Raw genomic sequence first — 22077 nt, 5'->3', positions numbered from 1 at the left:
ACAAACGGGATGTGATGTGCTTCTTAAATCTGTAGTACACATTGATTGTTGATGGCTAGTTAAATCACAATTTGTACTTTAGGTCTAAAGTAAGAAACAACAAATACAAATATATTCTGTTAAGCAGAGAGAATGAGTCTCAGTAATGCTGAATTAGAATAACTAGGTAATTCTAATTCATTTTAGAACGTTTCACTTTTCCCCACTCTTTTCAAAGTTGGCATTAGGTTCAGTTCACAGAAGCTGAGGTAGTGAGTGATAAATAAGCCTTAAGCTCCATATTTGAAAATGAAAAGATGATGAAATAAATAAAATAAACCTTTGAAAAGATGATACCCCTCTTCCTCTCCCCTGACTCTAATATTGGCAGAATCAGCGGGCGTAGTCCTTCTGCACACACTATTAAAAGTGCCTAGAAAACTACCTGTGTGGATTTAAAAACACTGGGATGCTCATCACAACTGAAGCAGTTACCATGGTGATAGGAAGAAAGGAAAAACACTTCTACCTTGGACTGTTAGATGTTGCAACGAATGTGTAGGGGGGAAATGTGTTATATTCACATAGACATCACCTGCACAACACACTGCGGCCACGCCCATGTGTTGGTGCTGGCTATCTCATGTATTTTAATAGTATTAGGGTCTGGTATGTGTACCTATTTTAAATGCTGGCAGAGAGGTTATGAGGTGTATGTTCATTTCACCTTCATTGACATGACTGTACAAACAAATACTAGTATGTTTTGGTCTTAAAATTGCAGCCGCACTGGTATTGATCAGTATGTGGACAGTGCTTTCTGCTCTTTCATCAAGATTACATCAGTATTCCTGCAGCTGCTGAGGTATAATCTAGCAGCACATGAGCTACAGCAGATATAACACTTTACAGTATGTGCTGAGTTGTGTCAGCAATGATAATTAATGGGGACAGAATGGCTAAAGTGGGGCTATACTGTAGCTGCTACTGTCAAATGATTCCTTTTATTGTAGGGCGGTAGACGGCAATATAAATAAGTTCATTCTTACAAACTACATCACAGCAAGATAGTGACCACATGATGGTGATTAACAGTGCCATTAATAACTGTAGCTATATGTTTTCTCCATGAACACACATCTACCATTGAATAGGGATGTACCGATGCATCGGGAGACACTTTAAAATTGATTCAAAAGTGTGAAGATTTAAATAGGTTATTTATTATTTACTTATGATTTCACTTGTTTGACAGCATACGTCACTGTCAGTTATAGAGACAAAGTGCATTTCATTTATGTTGATATGTAAATAGATATATAATTCATTGCATAGTTCGTGTTTTGCAGTTACACCCCGCCTCAGAAATTGTATTTTGCCTGAGAAATAAAGGAATCTTTTTCAGTAAATTTCATTCTGTAAAGAAAAAGAATTATGAAAACATCGTATTATTAACCCTGTATCATACAACTATGGAATTGTGAGTAAAGTCTATGGTTACATCCCGACCACTGAGCTGTCATTTTGGTACAAATTTAAATAAATGACATGTGGAATGGCATTTAACGTGGTCAAATCATGTGAAACAACAATTAATGTGTGATACATTTTTTTCCAGGTGCAAATTTTCCATCATGATACAAATGTTATAAATAAATTGACATGATATAGATGTACATGACATATAGGCTTGATCTACAGTAGACGTGACTTTTTAAAATATTTCACATTTGGAAATTTGATGTTTGCTTTTTTCCAAGAGATCCAATTACTTTTTTACATGTATTAATATTTGTTTTGTTTGTTTAAACAGTGTTTAACATATGATCAATTGTTATGCATAATGTGTTTTATGGATTCCTGTGCAGTTAATATTTCCTTTTAGATGTTTCACATTAGATCTCTATTATTTCACATGTAAATTTTGCGAGGCATAATATAATATTTTCCAGCATTTAACGTATGATTAATTTCTATTACATGGGCACATATAGCATTCAGACTTTTCTATATTTCATACATCATTAAGTCACATTTTGCCCATTGCTCTGACACAATTACACTGTTACATCACACACAGGTATTTGTGGGTTATGGATATTTCAAATGTGATGCAAATCCACATGATATAGCAATACAAAGTATTTTATTTAAAATATAATTTCACATGCTGGAACACCAACTTCACATGCTTTTTGTAAGGGACAAACATTTCATGCATAATGTCCTAAGCAAGACAACATTTTACGAGTAATAACATGGCATCTGCAAATAGCACATTGACATGTGGACATACAGTATGTTAAACTCATCCATGTACGTAGGAGAAAATAATTACATTAAAATACCAGGGGTTATTAATGGATTATAGAGAAAAGTAAAAGACGACATAAATATATTATTTTACATTTACCTTATGTACATAAACTGCTGAAAGCTGTCGTGCTATGCTACCTTTTTTTGCTCCATCTATCCTTGCAATACTGTGCAGTGAAGTCATTATGCTCAACATCTGTTGACTATCACAACTACAAGGCAAATTTATGATATACTGCGAAAACAGCCTGTTTGTTTGGCCCACCACTACTAGTGAAAAGAACAAACTGTTTGTTTTTTCCCCCTTATGCAAACATCTCAAGGCCTGCATACTGTTAAAACTCTAGCCAGCGAAATGTGTCAAAGCTGTTAGCAATCTTTAATGTTCTTTTGTTTCAGTCATGGCACAGTTATATTATAAACAACACCTGCCTGACAATATATTTTTGGATTTATTTGTCTGGGAGAGTCAAGGGAGTCGTAGAAATGAGGGACATCCGGCGAGAATGAGCGTCTAAGGCTAACAAAGACAGATGGTGCATCGAGCAGAAGTAGAGAGGGGAGGAAGCAGGAGGAGGAGAGAACAGGGAGCCAAGCGTGGAGGAAAGAGAGGAGAAGGACATGGTGGAGGAGATGCTCAGTAGGCGGGAGGGAGAAAAAAGGCAGTATGAACGAAGACATTAGTAATCTCCCCAGCTGTATGTGTGAACAGAGGGGATGTGCAGGCTCTTGCTCTCTCTTTCTGTGTCCGTCTATCAGCATCTCTTATCTTATTGACAAAGCATGTGGTGTCCTGAAAGCTGGGCCCGGGCCCAAAGCCAGCCTGCTGAGCCTGAGAGAAGCGAGGAGTCATTGATATGGCGGATTATCTCTTATTATGGTCATGCCTCACTTTGCACCCACCCTACCTCACATCACAGGGCTGGGACTGCTGGCAAACACACACACTGAGACAAACACAGTGGCTTTACACACGCTGTACTAGTGGAGCCAGTGAGTGTTTGGGCTCGCATGGCTCAAAAGCCTATCTCACACATCAGACACACTCTCAGATCGGCCTTATCAGTAGGTAAAAGATGCCAAGTGCTGTGAACACTCATCCCTCTTTCACTCTTTCACCTGACAGGAAGAGCCGTATGTGATGTTCAAGAAGTCTGACAAGCCGCTGTATGGGAACGACCGCTTTGAAGGCTACTGCATAGACCTGCTGAGAGAGCTGGCAAACATCCTGGGCTTCATTTACGAGGTTCGCCTGGTTGAAGATGGGAGATACGGTGCTCAGGATGAGAACACAGGCCAGTGGAATGGCATCATCAAGGAGCTAATGGACCATGTGAGTCTCTATCATTACTACAGACAATGCATGAATGTGATCCCAGCAAACACATGTCAACCCATACTCATCTGTCCACTTTATATAACGTGGGTCTTCAGGCCAATGTTTTTTTTTTTTCTGTTATGATGACATTCTAGAAATTTGAGGAAATTGGGCCCATCAGATTTTCTTGTTGTGATATGACCAGATCAAACTATTTGTTTGGGGAGTATAATATTAAAATTACTGGAAGAAATTGGGACCAAACTTGTGAAAATGAAATGTGAGCGTTTATAACCATAATTTTCTTTTTACATATACAGCATTGTGGCAGCTGAACAAAGTAGTAAACAGCAGCCAGCATGTTTAAATTTAAATTATACACAGTTTTATATGAGTTAGAACAACTGACAATCAAACTACTGTCAATCAAATCTTTGGGTTTTGTGCTGTTGGTTGGATAAACAATCACTTTATTTATCCATGCAGAGAAGTGTGACAGTACAAACATAGATGCATTGCAGAAGCAGCCTAATATGACATTTTATGTTATTGGAAACAGAATTTTGAAAGATTAATACCTCATAGCAATAATTGTTTTATTCAGTTCAGTTTCTTTTCTTTTGGTGCTAGATTCATTGCATTACTGTAAACTATCAACATCCATTACAGTCCAAATGTTTGAACAATGACCTAAAATAAGATGTAATGAGGAGAAGTATTTCACTGAAACACTGTAAAGGGAAAGAAAACAGAGGGCAGTAACAACTAGCACTGTTTGAGAGTACAGTGATGCGAGGAGAGCATAGATTCTGTTGGGATATGTTTCCCCTACAGAGCTTATTAAAACACACACACACAAGCACACACAATCTGCTCACAGTGTAGATCATTACAGCCGACAAAGTCCCAGTTAGGATAAACTGCGTGGGCAGAAAAATAGCAGCCGCTGCACGGCCAATAGTCAATATCTGACACAAGAGGGGTCGAGCCGCCCTTAACCGCTTCTGCTCTTGATCAGAGCAGCGATCGGGGGTCGTGACAGATAGTCTGCTCCTTTCATGGGTGAAGGGCCCAATCCCCTGCAAGATGATGTTCAGTGTGGGTTTGCCCCACTTTTTGCACAGGGTCCAGCTTGACTTAGACAGATGGTGATTGCAGCAGACAGGCCCTCAGAAGACTGGGGAGTGTGGACTCACAGAGAAGCTCAGTTGAGGAAGACATGCTAAATTGAGCTGAACAAGTTGGAAACATCCTGTCAGATGAATTTAGCAAAATTATCTTTGGTTTCCCTAATGCTCAAAGTGTAGTAAACACAACACAAGTGTTTACATTGTGTTGGCTTGAGTTAGAGTACACTATAAAAAATGTAGAAATGACAGTAAAACACTGTCAAATTACTTCAGAAATAGGCCATAAACATTAAAAATTGTATATCACTGTAGTAGACACTTTTAATTACCGTAAATCAAAGAATAGCACAAAACTTTTACCGTCATAAACTGTAGGAAACAAACCGTTTTGCCGTAAAAATATAACATTTTCATGTAAAGTTAACGGAGAAATACCATGATGTCACAATGACACAATTACGCTAAAAATAAAGGGAATATTCGGTCTAAATTACAGTTTTTGCTCATATTTACATTTAAATTTACAATACAAAACCCACTTACTGTATTTTTTACGGGGAAGTTCTGGAAACCAAAGCTGCCAGTATTTTACTGTAAATTAAACAGATTATTTTTTACAGTGTAGTTTGGATAAATTCAGAGATGTCTGATACCAGCAAGACTTTTTATGTATAAATGCTGTGAGCAGCAAGCTCAGTCAATTCATCCTCGAGTGATATACGGCAACCTTCATAAGACAAAAAGGGGTATATCTTTGAGAAATGAACCACTTGACCTTGCTGTGAATGTTTAGCATTTATAGTCACAACACAGCCCAAGATTTATTAACTGTCAACATCACAACACGGTTTTCACCTTAGATATAGAAACATGACTTTACTGGGCAGGCCCTATACATCCCTTCTCCATATCTCCAGAGCACAGGTCTCACATATACATGCACAACTCCCCACAACAGAGAAGGGATTATGCCATATTTAAAACTGTATCTATGCTGATGCTTGTGTCGGAAGACATGTAGTAATGAAACAACAAAAAAAGGAAGAATTATGAATAATGCTGGTTGCAAAACAGAAATGTGCTGTGAGGTACTGGATCTGACTGGCAGACCCCAGCAGAGCACTGCCTTGGCAAATTCACGTGTGTCTCATGTTTATGTAAATGTGAAGGAAAATCAATAACAATAATAGCACCACTTCCTACATTGTTATCTGACAGATATTTCACTACCAACCACTACTTAAAAATAATGTCAGTATGGCTTTTGCCTTTTGGTGTTGTATTTCCAAAATACTACACTGCAAAAAAAGAAAAGTTGGGTGAACTCAAAATTTCAAGGCAACAAACTTCGATACAATTTTAAGTTGGACGGTTAAACTAAATATTTTAAGTTTTGTTTTTGAGTTTGCTCAACTCTGAATTCATATTTTTGTCAACTCAACTGTAAGTTGTACTAACTTAAAATTGTACATTGTAATAACTTTTAATCCTTACTTCTGCTAACTTCTGCAATGTGCTGAATTGGCATGATTGTAACGCTGCTATGAAATGTCAGCTAGTGTTGCGACCACAATTTTGAGTTAGCATTGATACGCTAATGGTTACTCTTGTAGCTGTAACAAGCAGCGCGGCTAGCATCAGTTAGCCGCTAGCTCTCGCTAATGACCGAAAACCTGTTTGTGTTTAAATGTTGAAAATGTGTAGGTTGCCTCCTCCAACAAATGACGTACAACACTGCACAACACAACTCAGAATAAAATTCCCATATCATTTTAATTAATTTAATTAAGGGTTGCTTACCTGTGTGGACTCCAGCTGGAGGCAGCACAGCCACAATGAGACTTCAAGTGTAGTGCCAACTCGAAAAGTTGGCTTTCATTTCACAACAAAGAAATAAGAGTTGGCAGAACTTTGTCCCTTGTTTTGAATCCCAACGTAAAGATATAAGTAACAACAACTCACCAACTTGTTTTTGAGCAGACAACTGGCTTCCTTTGTTGTGCTAACTTACATTATTGCCCTAAATGTCAATAATTTATATTTCCAAGTTTTACCAACTTAAATCACTGTTTTAGGCCAAAAAATACAAGTTGGCTTTTTTGCAGTGTAGTGGGAATGCAAGGAAAAAAATTGTACCAAAGCCTCATAAGGTTCTTAAAAGTTCAGTGAAAGATGTTTTAAAAAGATTTGAAACGGGAAATTGTTGCTATACGAGATACTAGAATAAAAGTGATAGTCTTTCCTGTTTGACAATGGGGAAGGTGAGGTATGTCCCTAAATGAAGGTGTGTTTCTTCCTGGACAGATGAAAGCTCTTTATAGAATGTCCTTTTTAAGGGCTGTTGGTGAAGCTGTCACAATATTCCACTAGCCATGTGGCATAGTGTTTCATGTTTGTTGCACACAATGGACGTGCCATTCAGAAATAGTCATGGTACAGCAGCCAGGGTGTGCCAACGTAGAGAGTAAATGTGATACAAAAAAAAGTGGTGTATATTGACAAGACATTATTATCCAACATATTGACATGACATCATGGTGCTGCTTGTGTGTGTGTTTAAATGGACTGCAGTTTTCATGTAGGTTTTGGGAATAACATCTCTTAAGTGAATGCTGCATGAGAAATTGCAACAGCATCACATTATGACTTTTAAAGTCAAAGCACTTGGTCTTACACAAAATAAAAAATATTATGGCCCACACTGTGTGCTCATAGTCAAGAGTGTGGTTATACGAGTTATACCATATTAGCAAGATCTTATAAAGAAAAGTACAACTAATAGTTTTTTTGTTGCTCATTTCCTCCTACAGTCTGGTATCAGAGCAGTGTGTGTTAAGTTATTGGCACAAAGTGGTCTTTGTTCTTGTTGTGTTAGTCTTTCAAAGCACTGCTGACTTGTTCTATAGTCTCTCTACATTCTAGTATATCATATGAAGTATAGTGCTATGATAGGCTACAGCCCCGAGCCGTCCCAACAAAAGGAGAAAGTAGGTAAAGGAAATAAATGAATGCTTTGATTTAGGCTTCAGGCCGTAAAAGGTGAGTTTAGTAGTGGAAGTATACTTGATGGGTGGAAAGAGAAAGAGGGCTTTAAATTTCTTGCTAAGTGCCTTGGGACAGACTCTGTAGTGTGTAAAGACCCTGTTTTCTTAATTTGATTGCCTCTAAATGCTTCCTGTGCCTGTGACTTATAGCCTATCTCTCTTCCCTTTTATGTTTGCTGTTGACAGAGAGCTGATCTGGCAGTGGCTCCCCTCGCCATCACATACGTGCGTGAGAAGGTTATCGACTTCTCCAAGCCCTTCATGACGCTGGGTATAAGTATACTGTACCGCAAGCCCAACGGGACCAACCCTGGGGTCTTCTCCTTCCTCAACCCCCTCTCGCCCGATATCTGGATGTATATTCTGCTGGCTTACTTGGGTGTCAGTTGTGTGCTGTTTGTCATAGCCAGGTAACATGCCACTTCCAGTGATCACAGCCTCACACACAGTCAGAAACATGCTTCGCTGCCACCGCTTAGCCTCGCCCATCTGACTAACAACGGGCCAATCTGTGTAATTACAGGATCTGCATCCTGAGCACACTGATTCCTCATAGTAAAAGCTTGACAGTGCTGACACTAATCAACGGTCATTTATCAGAAGTCAGACTCAACGCCACTGCTGTTTAATGTGTTTAATGAAGTTTAACCACGAAGGATCACATGAACATTTGCCTTTTCTCACTATTAGACATTTATAAAGAATTTTTTGGCATTGCTGCTAAGTTACTCCTGGCATGCTTCTATTCACATTGATATCAGAAAATACAACCACAGGAGATTTAAACAGAGAAGTTGTAGGCCTTCAGTAACAGCCGTTTGGTGGTTGTGTGTATATGTCTGAGAGAGCGGCAGAAAGGTTGTGCGCTCATATGGATATATGTGTGATATGCGAGTGTGTGTGTGTGTGTGTGTGTGTGTGTGTGGGATGTCTCGAACTCGGTGTGAACACTGCTGCCCCTCTCCCACCTCTCCCTCACTGTCCCCAGTGTCTCAGAGTTCATGCTGTGTTTTCTTTTCTCTTGTTTCCTTGACCTTGCTTCAAACACAACTATGATTCAGAGATAAAGTATCACTTTCGTCTGCTTGTTTGGGTTCACAGTTTCCGACTACTAGTTAAAAAAAAAAAAAGTCAGACTTACAAGTAGCTGGCTTATCACAGTTCAGCTGTTACCTCTCCAGATAAGAGATTTTGTTGTAAAAGTGGTGTCATATCTGAGCACTTGAAACCTTTACTCTCGAAAACAATCTGTGCTCTTTGTCATGACCGTTTACAGCATGGAGAATCTAATAAGATGTAGCCAATTATATATGTCCAGAATACTTTGCTACGACAGACTTTGAAAGCATACAGAAATTAATGACTGTTAAATGTCAACATCTGTCTTTTTCCCCATATAACCTCATAGGGTCATTTTCTATTGTTACATTGGATTACTTTCTCACTTCTGGACAGAAGTTCTCTTAAAAGTGGGGCTATGACCTGCAATTTCAGGCCTCTCACTACAGTTAATGGGTGCCACCCAAGTTCAAATGGCATTGTACTTCAAATAAACTGAACCCAAGGAAGGAGTCCTGCAAACACATTGTTCCAAATGTGTTTGTTAAGAATATTTGTGTAGAAGGACATGCATGGTTCTAGAACTCATATGGGGTTGCCATAATTGTGTTGGCGATGAAAAATGTGCATACAGGCTAGCTTCAGTTAGTTGATGCAGTCTATCTGAAGAGGGTAAGAAGTATTCCCTACCCATACTACTCCCTAGTATGGGGATATCTGGTATCACAGAGGCTAAATGTGAGCTAACGCTACCAGTACTGTAAAACAGTAGTGTCAAACTGATCCATGTCATCGTTCCAACAAGGCAGGAACACACCTGATTCAACTCATGCTATCACCTGAACTGTCTTCACTCATTTGAGTTGTTGTATCAAGTGTGCTCTCACTTGGTTGGATGAAAAACCCTGCAGCCACATGGCCCTTTTTATGGATCAGTTTTACACTCCTGCTGTAAGAAAATCTGGCATACTCTGGTCGGTGTATCTATTATGGACACATGCAGTCTAGTATTGTGTTATTTGCTTTTGTGTCTGCTCTACCGTTTAGTTTTGTGATGCAACTGACATCAAGAACGCATTGGCTGGTAAAATGAACAACACATTATTTGTACTGGTTGTCTTCCCTTTTTGTGTCTTTGCTCAGACAAATCCTTTCAGTTGATGAAACTAGGCCAATGTTTGAAGAAGCCTCCCTCATTTGATCTAATGGCTCTCGGTTGAGGCTGCCATTTGAAGCATGGTGAAGAAAAAAGAGAAAGAAAAGTTCATGTTAACTCTAAAACTTTTGGGAGACATCGGCTCTCTTGCGGCCATGACCTGACAGTTTTACCGTTAACGCACATGTTTTCCGATGTTACTGGCGATATGATCACACAAGAAAATAAAAAGCGGCAACTGTCATCTAAGTTGGCTCAGAATATGCACCTATCTGTATTTAATATCAGAATAAGTAAGTGTTTGGGTAAGTGTATAAATTCCCCCCTCACGTTATTCCTTCTTTTATACTGTATACACAAATGCATGCTGAGCTACAGTTGCATGTTTTGCTGTAGAGTGTAGCTTATAACAGTCTCACAAAATTTATGAAATTAGTAGTCAAAAAGCAAATAACGTATTGTGAACAGAAATTATGAGAGATTATGTCCCTCCACCATGAAAGAATTATATGACAGGATTTTTTTTACTATCATGAAATGTATATATGTTTTCACTGCTCCAATACAATAATAATAATAATATAGCAATAAATATAATATAGCTATAATTGTATTGCACCTTTCAAAACAAGGTTACTAAGTGCTTCACAATAAAATCAAAAGACAATAAAAACACATTATAAAAACAGTTAATGAAAAGTAAAAGGTTAAGAAATGGCCATACAATAAAATTGAGTTTTAAGAGGCGATTTAAAAGATAACACAGAGTATACCTGCCAGAGATCTCCAGGCAGGAAGTTCCAAAGCTGGGGGCCCCGAACAGCAAAGGCCTGGTCCTCTTGGAGGATCTCAGGCAGCAATCAGGCTCATAGGGAGTAAGCAAAGCACTTTTGTAAGCAGGAGCCTGACGATTGATAGCTTTAAAAACAAGCAATAAAATCTTAAAATCAATTCTAAAACTCACAGGTAACCATTGTGAGTACAAAGCCTGGTCACAGCATTTTGGGGGGGGGGGAAGATGACCTTTTCCAAGTCTACACAAGAGAGAAATAACCTTGGTCAGCTGAGCATCAAAAGACAGCTGAGTATCAAAAGACAGCTGTGCAACTAGGTTGCAGGCCTCTTTGCAAACGTTATTGGATAGGGCACCCAGGCTAGAGGAGAGGTTGTTAACGATGCTAGTATACTGGAGCCATAGGGGGTGATTATGAGTACTTACTATTTGGAGTCATTAAACTGTAGAACATTTTTGGACATCCAATTTTTGATATCAGACATAATGTGAGAAACATCTGTTGAACCAGGCTTTAGCTGGACATACAGCTGTGATTTCACATGATTTACCCCAGGGGAAGCATGTTGATAATGATTAGGAGGGGACCCAATATAGAACCCTGGGCCACCCCGATAGAGGAGCACAAGAGAAGGAGGCATCACTGAGCATGATCTGTCTGATAGATAAGGTTAAAAAAAAATCAGTCCAGTTCTACACCACTGATACCAAAAGCACTGTGGTCCACTGTATCTTAGGCTGAGCTGAGGTCAAGAAGAACTAATCTGCATCGGTTGCCAGCAGCATTGGAGACATTGACCGGAGCAGTTTCAGTACTGTTTAAGGCATGGAAACCAGACTGATACTTTTCAGCCAGTTGTCAGTCATAATAGTAATCAGCCGAGTGGACATGTTTTTTTTGTAAAATCTAAGATAAAAACATCAGCTTGGAGAGGTGTCTAAAATAACTTGAAATGGAGGGATTCAGAGAGGGCTTATTTAAAAGGGGATGTCATGTTTAAAATAGGAGGGGAGAGGAATTTAATGTATGCTGCTAACCACAGACAATTCAGTCTTATATCAGAGTGTGCCTGTTCTCCTGTATAATGCACTGACTTCAATTCAAGCTATATTGAAAATCCAGCAGATATCATCAGCTGCTAAAGTTAAACAGATCGGCTTACCACATAAATAGGCATCATGATGTGGCAGCAATATCAAAGTCATGCCAGTGGCTAACTAGTTTTCTATTTATTGCTGGAATTCAAGCAGCATGTGAAAACACAGTGTACGGCAATTTAAACCACTTCTTTATTTTTTTAAAAAAGACAGAAAATTATAGAGTTAGGGTGCAACAATTGCATAACATTCTTCAGTTAAGCATAAGGACATGTATGGTGTATAGTGTTCACTATATCAAAATCACATGCTTTGTTTACCCCTTTAACCACCCCACCAAGTTCTCTGGCCCTGAATAATGGCACACTCCTTCAGTCATGATTTACATGCATATCAGAGGTTGTCATTTTAAATGTAACAACACCGTTTTAGCCATCTGCATTAAAACAAAATACACTATTATTTTTTCTTGGGACAATGTCTGCTTATTATAATCTTATCTTCTATAAAAATCTTTATCCGTCCGATGTCCTTTGCTAAATCCTTTCATGGTGGGGATTTTATTATTATTAATAATAACATTATTATTATTATTATTATTATTATCATCATTATTAATATGAGTAGTAGTAGTCGTAATAATAATAATAATGATAATGATAATAATAACAATAATAATATGTTACCTTCTGTTCACATACATCATTTGTACCTTGACCAGTCACACTCATTTCACAAAAGTTTGTGAGACTACATAAAATTGACAAGCAATACCTAATATTACAAGGTTTAGTTCCACTGTGCCTTTATAAACTGTTTATATGTGTGTGTACACATTACACATTTTATCTATGTATGCTTGTGTTTGTGCTGTACTGTGTGACTGACTGTTTGTAAGAATGAGAAACCCTGTCCTCTGAAATCTACGTTCCTGCACAACAAAACTGCATTCCAAATTATTATTGCAGTTGCTGTTTTAAACATGTGGTTAACATTGTCATTTAAAATAAAACTAGAGTTAAAACACCTGGTTAATGTTGTGAAACGCTCAGAGTTTGATAAGGTTTAGGCACCAAAAATACTTGGTTAGGTTTAGTCAATCATACTACTTGGTTAAGTGTAGTAAAAGATGATGGGCTGCATTTAAATGAGTAAGATTGGGATATAAATGACTCCAAATTGATATTTGGTTTCACACATGAACAGCAGTTTTCTGGGTGAAAGTCCTCTGTTTGTTCTACTCATCCATACACATCCTCAACACATGGGTATCTGCAGACTTTGATTAGAAATAGTTTGTCATACATCAAGAACAAAATGTAATCTGGGAGAAAATAGGTTTCCCTCAAAACATAATTGACAATGTTGTTTAGTTGTGTGGGAATTAAATTTTAGGAGACCAGGCTGGAGTGAGAGACTGACTGAGAATGAACACTGGGACTGATGTACACAGAGTTAGAGCAGCTTCTCTCTGCCATGGATAGGCTTATTCCACATCGGTGCACAGCTAAAACCACATGATTACTCTGTTGTACTGCCACCTGCCCTGATATCTCCAGTTACTGATGTTAATGTCACCAGTTCTTATTGCTTTTATGTTCACTCTAATGACATCAATAGCACTGCTACTGCTTCTGGAACAGGTGATGAAACAGCTGAAAAAAACCCTCTATAGCATCACACCTCTGCAAAAGCCTGTGCATTATCACCTTGTTATACTTTGGGGAATCAAAATCCCCACACCCTGCACATCAAGCAAATATAGCAAAATGAGCTAAAAGCAGAGGTAAAGCTTTGTGACAGTGATCAATTAATATATTTGTGCAACATAATTATAACCACAATTATGACTCATTATATTATTACCATCTAGAATTTATTCTCAAAATTAGAATATTTTTATCTGTCTGGCTCTTCTAATACCAAAATGTAATCCGTCTGTCCTCAGTCTTTGGATGACAAGCCTTTGATTAAGTAGGTGCTCATATTAAAGGCACAGCCTCATTATCTGGGTAAAATTCTCCTCTGAACCCAATGCAGACCTCTAAGGAGGATGTTGTGAACATATACTTATCAATTTTTTTTCCACATTATTATTTAATCTTAATAAGTGAAGAGAAGGTTAACGGTTTTAATTGCATTTAACAGGACCTGTACCTGACCTGGGTTGGCTGTCAGACGCTTTACTCAGCAGCAGCTGAGCAGACCTGGATAGTCCACGCTATCCAAGGGAAACACACTCCAATTCTGCCACCCCCCAAGCTTACTTTGTCAATGATCCGCAAAATCCCTGAATCCCTGGTCCTGAAACAAGAGGTCACAACCCTTCTTGGGAAAGGCCCTATCGAGACTGTGAAAACCCAAGCACAGCTTAATGGGTTCTACTCAAAGTACTTTCTAGTACCAAAGAAGTATGGCAGGTTTCACCTCTTTCTTGACTTGACTCATGACTGAACCAGATCCTCAAGGTTCTCCCCTTCCACATGCTATGTGGACAGGGAATCGTTGTGTGGCGGATGTCATCCAGACTGTAGCACAGAGGGACTGGTTTGTGTCAATAGACATGAAAGACGCATATTCTCACTTCCCCTTTGCCCTGCACCACAGGCGGTTCCACCACTTTGCTTTTCTGGCTTTTCAGGTGTACAGTTCAGTGTTCTTCCATTGAGGCTGTCCCTGGCTCCATGTATATTTACACGGTTTGTGGCAGCAGCCCTGTGACCTTTACAGGCTTGTTGTATGAATATCTGCTGTACTTGGATGAGTGGTTGACTGTTTCCCCAACTCAGGAGCAGGCAGTCAGGGACACAGCTGTTCTCCTCAGCCATGTGAACCGACTTGGCCTCACAGTCAACTATGCCCCTTACTCCAGGCCAGGTCATGTGTTACCTGGGGCTGGTATTCAGTTCTTTGGCAATGCGACCCTGCCTCTTTCCGAAGCATGTGGCTACCATTCTGCAGCTTCTACAGTACTTCCAACATGGCAAGTTCTTGAAATACAGCCTCCTCCTTCAACTGATTGGTATGCTGACTTAAGCATCCATGGTCGTTCCACGAGGTCTGCTCTCCTTGCGTCCCCTTCAAATCTGGGTGAATGGTCTCCACTTGAACCCCAAGTGACACATGCACAAGTTGGTCAGAATGTCTGTGCAGTGTTCTATGGCCTTCAGACCTTGGAGGAAGAGGGTGTACCTGATCATCGGGATGTGTGGCAGCACAAAGCTGTCAGAGGCCAGTGGGATTCCCAGCAGAGACTGGAGCATATATAAATAAATATAATACACACATAAATATATACACACACAATATATTGGAACTATTTGCGGTGTTCCTAGCACTCAGCACTCATACTTCCAGTATTTAGAGACTGGCATGTTCTCATCAGGACAGACAACATCTCTACAGTTTACTGAGTCAACCACCAAGGGGACACCAGATCGAGGCAATGCCTGTGGTTGTTTCAAAGGCTCCTCACATGGGCGTTCCCCCACTTCCTAAGTCTCAGCGCTGTCCATGTTCCTGGTGTGCATAACAATGCAGCAGACCTCTCCTCTCGCCAGAGGCTGCCCCCATGGGAGTGGAGACTCCATCCAGAGGTGGTAGGCATGATGTGGGACAGGTATAGCAGGGCAGTGGTGAATCTCTGTGCCTGTGAAGAGACAACACATTGTTTCCTTTGGTTCTCCCTAATGGAGGGGACCAGCCCCCTAGGACAGGATGCTCTGGCTCATGCTTGGCCAGACAGCCTGCTTTATGTTTTTCCTCCGATTCCCCTTTTACTAGCGACGCTGGACAGAGTCCAGCAGGGTGGTCACAGTCTATTTCTGGTGGCTCCACATTGGCCAGGAAGGCTGTGGTTCCTACCATTGCTCAGACTCCTCAATGGAGTGCCATGGTGCCTCCCGAAGAGACAGGACCTCCTGTTGCAGGTGGTGGGACGTATATGGCACATGGATCCGGGTCGTCTGCGGCTGTTTGTATGGCCCCTGAAAGCCAGGACCAACTCCTGATATCCTGTGACCAATCAGTGGTCCATATGATCTTGAGTTCGAGGGCACCCTCCTCTAGGTCGTTCTATGCAGACGAGTGGAAGTTGTTTTCACAGTGTTGTGAGGCACATGACAGAGGCCCTGTAAGGTTCAGTGCCACTTTACCAAGGGTATGGCTACATCATGGGTTGAGTTGAAGGGGGTTCCACTTCAAGACATTTGTGCTGTTGCTACCTAGTCTACAGAGTCAGTACTGCTGTTCCTCATCCTGTGGTGACGGCTATCCTGTCGACAGCTTCAAGCCCTCAATCGGTCAGTATCCTCGTTACCTTTCTTGTATAAGTCATCCAGTGCTTATGCACTGCCTCTGGCGATCAGTAAGAATGAAATAGAAAGAGTAATGTATGTCACTATAGTTCTATGAATTCTGGATGACCGCCAGAGTTATCTGTCACTTGGATTTCTCAGATTTCGTGAAAAGATCCAGTTGGAACAGATCCTCTGGTAACAATGGAACTTATCGATAGTCCCGGGTCATCCAGGGGTCACAGTTGACTTTGTTGGAATAACTACTCCACCTGCGCACGTGTGAGATAGGAAAATCCTGTCAGCCAGAACTATTAAAATCTTAGTTACATCCATAAGTCTCTCTTTATGTTTTTGAATGTGCTTTGCCTACCTTTAAGGCAGCCATTCATTTCCACTGTTTTCTGTACAGAATGAAAATCACCATATTAAGACATGAAAGCTGCCTAAAAGAGGTCATTCTTGAAAGAATTTCTATTTTGCAGGTTTCAAATCAATCTGTTTTTCTTATTCAAGAAAAGTCTCTAGGTTAATATTAATGCAAACCAATGACTGCCTGAAGTGAAAAACAAGGCAAAGAAAATCAAAGTAAGACACATTTATTGTGTATAGCACATTGCATGCACAAAGGAAGTGCAGGGACAGGAAGCAAAGAAATGAAGCATTGAAACACAAATCAAAGAACAGAAAATGTTTTAAAAGAAAAGAAAAAATAAATCCTAGATTGGTAAGCATAGTGGTTAACATTTCAACTAGGATTTTCTTCCAGCTCTGTGGTGCATAGCAACTAAATACTGCTTCTTAATGTTTAATTTGGACTCTGTCAATGGTAAGCAATCTGTTACAGATTACTTTAGAGGTATAGATGAGTCAGACGACAATCTGACATGTACTTTGATTTACAAGCAGCAGCCATTTAAACTATATTCTATTAATACATTTCAGGTTTTTTTGCTTCTTTGTTATGACTGTAGCAGCATCGTTCTTAATGAGCTCTTTTGGTGTGACCTGTTCAAAGACTTACAAAAGTCAAAGTTGCGTGAAAAACACTTTCTTATGAAATGTAAGGCATACTGATGCGGTCCTTAATTGCACACTGCGGAATTTATAACATTGGTTCAAAGCTCATGTGGACATCCTGTGTCAGAGCGACAGGACCATTCTGACTCTGTTGATTCATTTCCCCTGACATTGGCATTATCGTGCCTATCATTGCTGGGGGTTTCTGCTGGGTGACCCTGCCCCCGTAGAAAGATAAAAGCCTCACATTGTGTCTGCACTGCTGGTGAATTCCTTGCTTTTTTTGCCCGTGCTTATCTCTGCATTGACCTTGCGCAAAGTTTCTCCCTCTGCAGCACAGATGATCTGAGATAATGTAAGGGCAGTGTAATTGGATCAAAATGACAGCAAGCGGGCCAAGCAGTGCTATAGTGAAAGGCAGGTTAAGTTGTGTTGTCTCCTGTAAACGGCATTGGTTTAGCATTCCCTGACCCAACCAGTTGCAGCAGCAGTCCAGCCAGCCACTAGAACAGGGCTGACAACTTTGCTCATCCATGTTTACGGCGAGCGGTAATTGGCTTTTCACAACACGATTGGCGGAAACACACTCAGAGACCTCTGCACAAGGGATTGGGTCACATATGCCACGGCAAGGTCGCAGTTCAGCTGAACTCAATTTGGCATTGCAAATTGACAAGCAAGCAAATCTGGCAAATTGAGTGAGCGGACGGATTGATTTAAGGCCAAGGATTCTCTTAAGCAGAAATAAGGGGACATTCAGAGATCCTTGAGCTACACTACACAATATCCTCCTGAGTGTTGTAGGGGTGAAAAGGAACACCACTGCTAACCACATTATAATGGCAAAGCCCATTAGTCAATGACAGGGTACAGTTATGATGCTGTCATTTTATCGATACAGCCATATGTCTTCATATAGACTCGTGTACTACTATATTCAGCACAGTACTACTGTATGTTAACCAGAGGACAATGGATCAAAACCTTGACACATGGCAGTGTAGCAGTTTCATCTGCATTATACTCTATGCAGATGTTACATCCACTCGAGGTTATCATTTTTGACTTCCAGCACAGTAAGTCTACATTATGCATTGCAATTTGATTAGTCAAACCCTTGTGTCTGTTAAACAGCTTGAGTCAAGATAGGGCCCCAGTTCCCCCTCTACTCCAGCACAAACCAAATCAGGTCAGAATGCTTAATTGTAGACCAATCAACCTTTACTAATGTAATGTCACTTTTATTTGATATGAATAAATGAGAAATCTCTATGCTTGAGGAGTGTGTCGAGTGAGGGGGAGGGCCGGGGCTGGCGTGGGCATGATGGGAATGAACCGCTTGATCTGCTGAATATTAATGCTCCTCTAAGATTATAAGGATTATTAGTTCTTTTCTCGGCTGACAATGGAGTTATTTTCAGACCCCATCGATTAAATTACTGAGGGAACTGCCTTTGATATGAGCACTCCAACATGAGGAGCCACCTTCGGAATATGAGTGGTGTTAAATCAAGTCCAATCCCCAAGTATTGTATCGTTAAATTGTATTGTTAAAATGCACAAAAAACACACAAGACAGATTTAGACGTGCATTTTTTCTAACTAATAGATTATTCATTCAAAAAAATTCTTCATTTTACAATCATTCATATAATAAACATTTAATTTACTAATCCAGTTTACAGCACAGCAATCTGAGGAATGAACATGAAGACATAGCAATGATTTTTGATTTGGGAAGTGTCCTCAGGCATGATTTGTGTCTCATTTATGGACATGACTAAGTAACCATTGTTTTCTCTCTCCTGTCTCCCCAGGTAGGATGAAAAGTCTTGGTCTCTTTTATTGTTTACTTTTGTGTCTTTTACAACTGCAGTAAACATATGTGTGTGTGTGTGTGTGTGTGTGTGTGTTCTCTGTTAATTGTCACAGGTTTAGTCCCTACGAGTGGTATAACCCCCACCCTTGCAACCCTGACTCGGATGTAGTGGAAAACAATTTCACCCTGCTAAATAGTTTCTGGTTTGGAGTTGGAGCTCTCATGCAGCAAGGTAGACGCCTCTGCCTGCCCCCTTTTTCTAGCACAAGTCCCACTTTTTTGCTGGGGGTCAACCTTGCTCTTTGACCAGGCCCATGACCATGCATGGGGGCCTCTGTGCATGATGTTAGATGCTTTACTGGTCCAGAAGGATGGACTGAGTGGAATGTGAGAGTTGTGATCAATGAATGAGGATGCATGCTCCCCTAACTCTTCCCCTCCCTTTCCTCACCTATTCACAGCCTTCTGAACAGGTAAGTTTTTGTAACCCTGAATACCTGAGATGGATCAAATGGGTGAGAATGAATGAGAATGTGAACACAGCAGCTTGACCTGCCTGAATGGTTTTGTTTCCTTCTGCCAAATAATGCCATGTCTTCTCAACTAGTTGGCATCTTTAGACTGAGGAAAAAAAACAGCCAAAGTTTAACAAAAAATGTACCCTATGCATGTCACAATAGATATGCTGCCTTTTTAAATTAGCATTTCTTCCAAAGCAATTGACAATGCAACACATTTACAAAAGGTGGTGATGACTGTAGGGGCTGTAAAGCATCGTGTATGTCTGTATGGGTCATTGCATCTGAACAGTGCAATGGGGTACACAAAAAAACATCTATGATTGTCTAAGCTGCTTTGAAGGGTCAGTTCACCCACATTGCATGAAATGAAAAAAAAAATCCATTACCTAGTAAGATATGTAGATTTGGTTTTGAATTAATTGAATGTTATAATCGACTGAACTCATTACAATACACCATATTTTTTATATATATATATATTTACAGCGCCGAAATATTTTAGTTTGAAGTTTGAAAGACTCTTTTAATTTTTTCTTTATATAAATTGCACTTCTGCCTTTGAATTTATTGGAACAAACAAGTGAGAAAATCTGTTTTTGGATGTAGTGACCCTTTAAGTCAGACATCTCAGCCTTTCCTGCGATTTAAATGCTGATAACTTAGCTCTTGTTGGCTGGTTGCATGCTTACTTATACAGCATGCTTACTAATATCCCCAACTTAGCTTCCTACTTCATATTCAAATAGTCAAATATTAATGAAATCATCTCATATCAAAATATAATTACTGGTTTGACTGTAACCTCGCTCCAGCAAAAAAAAACCCCACAAGGATTTTATGATTTTCTCTGTTCAAGATTTGTATAAAGCTCATGTATTTTAGCGACTGGAAAAAGTCTAGAGTGGTGTTTGTTTGAAAAGCCAGCAGAACAGCTGTGTAGGGTTGACCAGTTGAGAAGATGTGGCTAAGGGCCTGAAGGCTGTGGGATTAGACTGAAGGAACACACAGTGTCTGCATGGCACCGTGCTGGTCTGCACTGTAGAGAGGCTCCCCTGCCCGGCGGCTTGCTCCGCCCCCCAGAAAACTGTGGGATGTGCTGTTTGGTCATGACGTTACCTTGGGTACATGACAGTCAGCCCCAACCAGGCTCTGTTTGGGTCGACTCACCTCTCTGAGTGGGTTGCCTCTCTTTTCTGTTCAGGTTTCTGATGTGAAACAGGAAAAGAAGCTCAGAGCTGGTAACATGTTAAACAAACTTGCATCTTTTAGCTGGCCATGGGTCCAACACAGAACAAGTAGAATCCACTGCTAACAGTACTGATGATTATGTGTTTGATTCATGCCTGCTACATTGATTTTTGTTCTTTTTGTGGTTTAATGAATGGGCAAAGTGGGTGGCTGGTGCCCTGTGCTGTGTGACTTTGATACTGTGGTTAAGACAGGTCTGACAGTGTGGATGGCCGGTGACTCATAAAAGGTTTAACAGACAATGTGTTTTTAGAAGACTGTACCACTGGTGTTCATCACTTTTAAGTGATAATGTAAACACTAAAGTCATTGTTGTGTTGCTAGTCACAAGGCCAGCCTAAGCCTTTTGAGGGCTTTACAAAAGGGGTGTCAATGCAAGTTTCCAGTTAAGACTCACATACATATGGGGAACTGTCCCAGATATTTGTGGTTCATCACATAGCAACACATCAGGCATGTAGGGAAAAATCTAGGTAGAACCCTAAAAATAATCTTAGTGCGTGTGTGTTTTAATCAAGTTGCAACCTCGAGGGCTGAAAAATACAGCTCACGCCAAACCAAAAATTACAGTTGATCAAATGGCCATTTGAGAATTGCTCCAAAACTGAGTTCCCATTAGACCTCCATATAAAAATTTCCAACTTTACAGCAGAAATAAACTTATTTACAGCCAGGTACTAAAACCTGTTTTAGTCTCTTTAGCTGATTTCCCTATTTAAAAGAACTGTGCTGGAGATTATTTTTGTATAACTCACCAGTTTGAATTAAAGCTGGAATTTATGCATAGTTAAGGGTTTGGTGCACTTTGTGTGACAGAAGGATGCCAGCACAGATGACTAGCATATACTGTATCAGCAACCATGCTTAATTCAACTATGCTCCATCACTTTTTTGGGATTATTTGGATCTTGTGAAGTCAAGCACTGCTAGATTGGAGGGCCAGAGCCACCAAACAATGGCTCCTTCAGAAAAGCAGGGTGACATCTCAGAGACTATGTCCATGTTTTAAACAGCCAATCGTTTTGACCTACAACACAATGCTTATCTGGTCCGTTCACTGCTATAGTTCCGTGACAAATCAACTACAGACCCAGTTTTACACTGCAGATGTGTTCATCAAATCTCCACACAGTGTGTGATAACACAGGGGTCTGCTGGTTTTGTCAGTTTAAAAACAGTGTATTAACAACGAACTATGTGTGCATGTGTTCTAGAATATTTAATTTATTTAACAACCCATGTTTAAATTTGCATCATTGGGCCAACAAAAGACTAGGTGTT

At 40.0% G+C, this 22077-nt stretch overlaps 1 protein-coding gene across 3 annotated transcripts in view; it reads left to right on the top strand.

Moving 5' to 3' along the window:
* Window positions 1–22077, top strand: part of grik2 (glutamate receptor, ionotropic, kainate 2) — a 296354-nt gene that overhangs the window by 199572 nt on the left and 74705 nt on the right. For all 3 annotated transcript variants that reach the window (XM_059339534.1, XM_059339535.1, XM_059339536.1), the window contains 3 exons: window positions 3422–3628; window positions 7974–8197; window positions 19141–19259. In XM_059339534.1, coding sequence (XP_059195517.1) covers window positions 3422–3628; window positions 7974–8197; window positions 19141–19259 — 550 coding nt within the window. The remainder of the gene's footprint in view (window positions 1–3421; window positions 3629–7973; window positions 8198–19140; window positions 19260–22077) is intronic.

This window comes from Centropristis striata, chromosome 8 (assembly GCF_030273125.1).
Source record: "Centropristis striata isolate RG_2023a ecotype Rhode Island chromosome 8, C.striata_1.0, whole genome shotgun sequence".
NCBI lineage: Eukaryota > Metazoa > Chordata > Actinopteri > Perciformes > Serranidae > Centropristis > Centropristis striata.
Note: the sequence above shows the minus strand (reverse complement) of the source record. Positions and strands in the feature narration are given on the sequence as shown.